Genomic DNA, 7,742 nt, shown 5'->3' with positions numbered 1-7,742 from the left:
CGGTGTTTATGGTGTCAAAGCGATCGCAAATGAATCCCTCTGTTCCGTCCTCAACACAGGCACTTTCCCCATGGCTGCGTCCACCTCTCCTGAGCTTTTTCCCAGAGCACAAGCAGCTGGTACTGCTCTCAGCAGCTCCCCACGCTCCCAAGGGGCGGCAAGGTGGCCACTCAGCCTCCCCAGCAGGGCCCCTCCAGCTCCCAACAGTAGGGAACACACACGTAGAGCTCCCCCCACCTCCCCCCACTTTAAACCTATTTCTGAGGCATTGCTCAAAACTGCCATCAGGTCCAGCACCTCAGCAGTCCCAATGTCCGAGCTTGGCACCAAGGTCGAAGCCACTCCACTCATTGCCTACACGAGGACCGCAAAGTGCATCTGTCCCACGAGCCTCGTCATCACTACCACTTACCCCACCACCTGCGTGACCCTGACCACCGCCGAGAGACTCACCTCGGCCACGGCCTCGCCTCCCACGACCACCACCGCCCTGGGGAGAACTCCCACAACCGTGGCCCTACTCTCTTCCTCTGTCTCAGCCCCACGCACGACCTTCCGTACTCCGGTATCCCCTACAACTGGTACCCCAGAAAGGGCTAGCCTGGCCACGGCAAGCATCCAGACACCCAGGTCTCTTACCCCAGTAACCACTTCTACCTCTATTACCCCTTCGCTAACTGCTGCGAATATTCCAGCAACCGCGACCGATAACAGCTCTTCACCCATCCCCGGTAGCCCCTTGATTACAACCACAACTTCGCTTCCTAGTCCTGCCAGTACATTCAAAGCAGCGACCGCCGCCACTCACGATCCCACATCCGCAAGTAGACGAACAACACCGACAGCACGAAGTGTAGCCGCTTCTGCTGAAACAGCTGCTCCACTCAGTGCGCCGACAGTGCTTGGGAAACGATGAGCTCCACGAAAACAAAACTTTTGGGGAGTGACTCCCCTAGAGAAACTCCCACGACAGGAATTCCCTCGATTTCTCCCATCGCGTCATCAATCCCGCCAACAAACACAGTGGTTTCCGCCGCACCTGCCACCTCTGAAACCACCCTGGAACCCACTACCACCAGTATTTACGCGACATTCCCAACCACAGAGCCCCACTCCCCCACTGCGGCCGCGACGCACACGGGCAAGTTGACCAGCGCGCCTTCGCCTGCCATCCCCACCTGGAAAACTACACTTACGCCTGCAAAAGACGTTTCCGCAGCATCTCTCCTGACGGACATGGCTCCTCCCCCTACAATTCCATCCTTAATTACACCCAGAATACAGTCAATTCTGCAGCACCAGCCTCTCCTATTCCAGTGACCAGCAGTCCCTTGACATCAGCCACGAGCACGCGTCTGTCTTCTCTACCTGCTCCATCCACAAAATCCGTCTCCAGCTGGACCACAAACACTACCCCTCTATCCACCCTGATTACCACACTCCCTACAACCCATGTCCCATCCACCCCTATAGCTCCCACTAGAACTGGCACCGTGGCCACAACCAAAATCCCCACTCCCACCAACATCTCCACCATTGCCACCTCGAACACAGCCTCTTTGCCCACTTCCTCCACTCCAGAAACTACTACCACGATTGGGGTAACAGCACCCACTCCTACGATACCACACAGTACCCCAGGTGTCACTTCTTCAAACATCTACCCTGAAGGAAGCACGACCACATCAGCAATAACCCAGCTCCCTCTACCATGGGTACCCCCAGGATAAGCCCCGCCATGACCGCATCCTCTGCTAGTACAGGCACGCCTGCCTCCACACCGACAACCGTCATCTCCACATCCAGGGGTCCCAGCAGTTCACCGATTACCATTACTGACCTTAGCTCCACAACCACCGTTTCCAAAATGTCCGCGGTTCCCACATCCGTCATCCCATCTTCCCCCACCGTGCAAGATGCAGACACAACACCCAGGGTCATCACAGCCTCTCCTGCAAAGCCTGCCGTGCTCACAAGCACCCACGGCACTCCCCCTCCCACCCTTGCTACAAACACCCCAGGTACATCCGCAGGTCCCTCTCCCGTGTCTACCGGTGGTACGGGGACCACGCAGACAGACGGTACCCCCTCATACGCAACAGGCACGAAGACACGGCACACAAACGCTGACCCCTCCCCAGCACCCACCACCACGGACACACGCCACGTCCCCGGCCGCTGGACTGCCGTCCTCTACGACGTTTACCACGCACACACGCAAGACGACTGTCACAGCCTCTCACGCGGCATCCACCTGGAAAGCCACACGAACTCCTGCCGGGGATGTTGGGACGCAGTCTTTCGCCACAGAGATTCCTTCTCGTCTGGCAACGACATCATCCGTCACTGCCACGGATACAGTTGATTCTCTGACGTCTACCGCCTCTACTCCGGGGACCGTGACCACCAAAGCCTTAACATCAGCCTCGCGTACGCATCTGTCTTCTCTTCCTGCCCCAACCGCGGAATCGGTCTCCACTTCGACCGCAAACACCACCCCTTCCTCCACCTTGAATACAAGAACTTCTCCAACCACATCTTCTCTAAAGACCTTTGCTACCGACCCAACGACCAGCTGTTTTATTTGTTCTACCCCGTGTCCAGACTCCGTATCAGTTATGATAGCTCCTGTCTCTCCCGCGACTTCATGTATGGAAATGGGTCCAAGTGGTGAAGTGACTTCTACGCCCACCAACCCAGTGTCAGTGTTTACCTCTCCTACTGAGATGGCCACCTCTCCTAGTTCCACCAGTATGACAACCGTGTTTCCTATGCATACGGACACTTCTATTGTTCTGGAAACTCGTCCTGCCAACAGCGTAACAGATGCTCCTAGTTCTGTCAGCACTGGGACTGTCCCCAGTGACACAGTTGTGACAAGCACTCAGAGACCCACCAGTGGAAACTGGATGAGCCCCAATTCTGTAACCATCCCACATATGCCTGGGTTCACTAGCCTCCCACTGACGCCAAGACCAAGCAGCAGCTTTCCAACGGCTGTGGTGACTTCGAGCAAGTCGACTCACGCCGCCCCAACCACTACCAAGACTCTGGAAACACCGGCGGTCATGCCTCGGAGTACCACTACCCTTACGTCACCCAGGACAACTTTGACCACTGCTCAGATGACCACGCGGTGTAGGTTGACCACCACTCCAGGTTGGACCTCCTGCTTACCTCTTCCCTCTTCTCTCTCCTCTGAGAAATTTCTGTGTTACCAAGAGCAAGCCCTATGCTGAACTTCCTTTTTTCCTGTGCTGCCCAGGCCCCTGTGACAATGGCGGCACGAGGATGCAGGGCCCCTGCCACTGCCCCTTGGGGTTCTCTGGGGACCACTGTGAGCTCCAGGAGATCAGGTGCCAGAATGGGGGTTAATGGGATGGCTTCAAGTGCCACTGCCCTAGCACCTTCCACGGCTCCCGTTGCGAGTTTGTGGTGGACCAGGTGGATCTGGGTGAGTTGCCAGGACCCTGCCGTCTGCACTTTCTCCGGGGAGAGGCCACTGACTCTCCCTGGTCCAGTCCTATGGTCTGCCTGCCAGCACTCAGGTCATTTTGCCTAATTCCTCCGTCCCTGCCTTCTCTCCAATGCTTTCCTCTACCCCATGTCCTGCCTCCTTTCCACCCTCACCTCCAGGAGGTGGTAGGGATCACACTCCTTCTTGTGGTCTCCTTCTCTGTCTGGGCTTCTAGAAGCTGTACTAGCTTCTAAATGCTGCTGTGGGGGCGCCTGGGTGGCACAGCGGTTAAGCGTCTGCCTTGGGCTCAGGGCGTGATCCCGGCGTTCTGGGATCGAGCCCCACATCAGGCTCCTCTGCTGGGAGCCTGCTTCTTCCTCTCCCACTCCCCCTGCTTGTGTTCCCTCTCTCGCTGGCTGTCTCTATCTCTGTCGAATGGATAAATAAAATCTTTAAAAAAAAATAAAAAAATAAAAAAAAATAAATGCTGCTGTGATAAATTTTCACAAACTAAGCAGCGGAAATAGTGCAAATCTATTCTTACCATTCTATAGAGGGGAGTCTCACGTGGGTCTACCCAGGCTAACATCAGCGTGTTGGTGGGCCTGTGTTCCTTTCTGGAGGCTTTATAGGCAAGGATCCATCTCTTTGCTCCTTTCAGGTTCTGAAGCCTCTCGCATTCCTTGTCTCAAGGCTCCCTCTCTCCGTCTTCGCAGCTGGCAACATGCATCTCCGCGCCTTTCCTCTATCGTCACATTTTGTGACTGATTCTGAGCTCTTCTGCCTCTCTTCTCCACTGCTAAGGACTCTCGTGATTATGTTGAGCCCATCCAGTAATCCACGTTAATTTTCCCATGTTAGTCAGCTGATGAGCGATTTAAATTCTATCTGCAATCCTGATTCCTCCTTGCCATGTAGCATAACATATCCGGAGGCTCTGGGGTGAAGACACAGGCATCTTGGGGAGCCGTCGTTCTGCCTGCCACTGGGTCAGACAAGGGGGAGGCCACGGGCCTGGCTGCCGTGCCTCCTTACCTCTAATCTTTCCCACAGCTTGGCACAACTCATCCTAGAAATTCTACCTCCATTCCTCCTGCTGTTCAGTCAGTCCTCAGGGAACACGGGCAATGGGAGGAACCCCTGGGTGGCAGTGGCGGTGGCGTCAGACAGGAGTGGGTGGTGAAGTGACCAGAGCGGGATGTGCTGTGTGCAGGTGCCATGGACACTGAAGTGGGCATGGGGGTGTCTGTTGACCAGGAGTTCTCACCGGACCTCAACGACAGCACTTCCACGGCCTACAGGGATTTCAGTGACACCTTCCGGGATCAGGTGACGGGGAAAGGGAGGGAACTCAGGCGTCCTTCCCTGAAGCTGAGCTTGGGCCCCTGGGTACACGCAGGTCACCAGGTTCAGGCGTGAGCCCAAGGTCTTGGCATTTCAGATGCAGAAGATTTACCAGAATGTACAGGGGTTCAAGGATGTGGAGATCCTGTCACTGAGGTGGGAGACCCTTACGGGGCTGTGGAGGCAGTGCTGGGTGGGGGCAAGGGGCACAAAGAAAAGCTGGAGAAGCCATCTTTTCCTTTTGGAATCATCAGATTTTAGAGAGAGGTGGAGGAAGGAGACGGGAACCAATCACTTCATGGGGGATTTTTTTTTTTTTTCAATCATTTTCTGTGGTCATTTCTCTGTAGGAGAGATGCCACCCCTCCTTTTTAAGCATGATTGGAAGGAAAGAGATTACATGGGACATGCAGGGAGGTGATGCATGAGGGCTTATGGGAAGCTTGGTGTCTGGACAGTTAGCTGGTTTTTCTCTGGCTGGCACCTGGCCTACTGAGTGGGTCAGCATGAACGAGGCAGAGAGCCCAGGAGGGCCTGGTTTGGTAATGGCTCGATGCAAGGCGAGAGAATGTCAGTCATTCCTTGTCCTGCCCTCTGGGCTAAATCAGGGATGCGGGCGGCTCCTGCAAATAATGTTCCTGGAATCCCAATTCATTGCTTCTGCCTTCCTCCCAATAACAGTGCCCTTGTGCTTGGTCCTGGAGGTGCCCTCCTAAAGACTTACGTGCCCCAGGCCTGAGCACCCTGTAAGGCCCCCACCCTCTTGATCCCGCCAGGAGTGGCAGCGTTGTGGTGGACTGTCTGGTCCTGCTGGAGTTGCCCTTTAGCCTCCAGCTGGAGAGCGCGTATGAGAAGATGAAGACGGGCCTGAAGGAGGAGCTCCAGAATGTCAGCTATAATGGGGACGGCTGCCAGAATAACCAGAGTGAGCCAAAGCTAGAGGGAGGGGTCAGGGCCAGAGCCACCAGCTTTGATAGGAGCCTCTGGGCTCAGGTGTCAGCTCGGCGCTCCTTCCAGCAGATTGGGAGAGGAGGGGGTGGGTTTACAAGCCAGCTGGGTCAACAGTGGGGCTAAGGGGGCGCCTGGGTGGCACAGCGGTTAAGCGTCTGCCTTCGGCTCAGGGCGTGATCCCGGCGTTGTGGGATCGAGCCCCACATCAGGCTCTTCCGCTATGAGCCTGCTTCTTCCTCTCCCACTCCCCCTGCTTGTGTTCCCTCTCTCGCTGGCTGTCTCTATCTCTGTCGAATAAATAAATAAAATCTTAAAAAAAAAAAAAAAAGAATGGGGCTAAGGAGGAGCCTTCCAGAACTTGGGTGCTGGGGAAGACCCATTAACAGTTCTGCTCCAAGTTTTCAGGATGGCTGAGGACCCTTGTTTATTAGGGGGGAGATGAGGGAGGCAAGAAGCGCCTTCCCTTGTGGCCCCTCCACATCTCCCCCATAGTGACAGAGCCCTCTCTGCCCCTCCCCGGGCTTACCCTGCTCTGAGCCCTTAACCCGCCTCTCCCCCCCCCCCCCCAGTTCACCTATGCCTGTGTCCCCCCAGCCCTGCGTTTTAAGCCTGACTCTGTCAAGGTGAACAGTAACATCAGGAAGGAGCTGACTCTGGGAGATAAGGGTGGGCAAAGGGCTGAGTGGCCCCAGGAGGCCATGACCCTCCCCCCAGGAACATTTGCCCATTGAAATTCCCTGGGGAGGAGGGGGAGACCTTTCAGGGAGGCAAGTAATGTGGCCCCGGGCAGGGCTTGCCCTTCCTGGCCCTTGTTAGTAGCTTCGCCCTGAGGATCCGCAGGGAGGGTGAGGAGAAGGTGAGGGTCCTGGGGGTCTGCCCTCCCCTCATCTAATCCTAGGGTCAGCTCCGCGACACCCCACCCTCGGAAATGTCGTTTCCCCATCTACTTTCAGAGCCATTATAACCAGGCCCGAGTAGCGTGGATGAGGTCCCTGTCTTTCTGCAACCCCTTACCCCCTCCCAGCCATCTGTGGCCGCGCCACCGCCAAAGGCTATGAGGATTTCTACTTCCCCTTGGTGGAGGAGAACCGGCTCCGCTACGTCACCAAATGCACTCCCGGCGTGGACGGCGCCATCGACTGTCACCAGGGCCAGTGCCTCGTGCAGAGGAGTGGTCCTGCTTGCCGGTGAGACTCGGTGCCCACGCGGGAGCCCCGCCCACAGCCCGCCAGGCCTATCAGCTGGCCTCTCACCGCGGCTCCGCCCCCACCGCGGCCCACCTGCCAGCCTGAAGGGGTCTGTGTGCATGCGAGTGGACCCGGCAGGGAAGGTGGTGAGGGTCTGTGACCTGTGACCCCCTGCGCCAGCTGCTTCTCCACGGACACGCACTGGTTCTCGGCCCGCGCTGCGAGGTGGCCGTCGCCTGGAGGGCAGTGGTCGGCGGCCTGGTGTGGGTCGTGGTTCTGCCGCTGCTGCTGCTGGCGTCCCTGAGCCTCTTTGTTGCCCGCTCCCGCTCCCGGAGAGGTGGCCAAGGTGGAGGCCGGTGAGAGCGCTGGGGGTGGGGGTGAGGGTGGCAAAGGGGTCCCAGCTGGGGCGGCCCTGCTCTGACGGTGCGGTGCGTCGCCCGGCCTCAGGTCCTGGGACGATGACAGGAGATGGTTCGAGATCTGGGATGAGGAAACTGTGGGAACTTTTTCAAACTTGGGCTTGGAGGACGACTGAACGGGTGAGTCCTGCCTCCAGAGAAGGGGGACCGGGGGTTTCCTGGGAACCGTTGTGGCCTGGGAAGGACCCAGCCTCCTCCCTTGCCCAGGGCAGACACGTAGGAGCGTCGTGTACCTTCCTCCTGAGGAGGGCGAAGGTCTTGCTCGGGCCATCCCTGCAGGGCAGGCACTGGGGCCTAGGAGCCCCCCTGCCAGGCCTTGCCTTCCCCACCTTTCCTGCCCTTCTCCTTTCCTGCCCCTTCTCTCCTCTCTTTCCTCCTGTTGTC

General features: G+C 57.3%; 1 protein-coding gene across 1 annotated transcript in view; it reads left to right on the top strand.

The window, feature by feature from the left end:
- Positions 1 to 310: 310 nt before the first annotated feature.
- MUC3A (mucin 3A, cell surface associated) overlaps positions 311 to 7,742 on the top strand; it is a 29,681-nt gene continuing 22,249 nt past the window's right edge. The window contains 11 exon segments of the mRNA XM_057315125.1: positions 311 to 565; positions 2,142 to 3,159; positions 3,266 to 3,454; positions 4,671 to 4,786; positions 4,899 to 4,957; positions 5,578 to 5,726; positions 6,347 to 6,418; positions 6,777 to 6,939; positions 7,120 to 7,145; positions 7,148 to 7,295; positions 7,387 to 7,478. Of these exon segments, the coding sequence (XP_057171108.1) occupies positions 311 to 565; positions 2,142 to 3,159; positions 3,266 to 3,454; positions 4,671 to 4,786; positions 4,899 to 4,957; positions 5,578 to 5,726; positions 6,347 to 6,418; positions 6,777 to 6,939; positions 7,120 to 7,145; positions 7,148 to 7,295; positions 7,387 to 7,478 (2,287 nt within the window).

This window comes from Ursus arctos, unplaced genomic scaffold (assembly GCF_023065955.2).
Source record: "Ursus arctos isolate Adak ecotype North America unplaced genomic scaffold, UrsArc2.0 scaffold_2, whole genome shotgun sequence".
In the NCBI taxonomy this organism is placed as follows: domain Eukaryota; kingdom Metazoa; phylum Chordata; class Mammalia; order Carnivora; family Ursidae; genus Ursus; species Ursus arctos.
The sequence above is the reverse complement of the archived record's forward strand: the minus strand, read 5'-3'. Positions and strand labels throughout refer to the sequence as shown.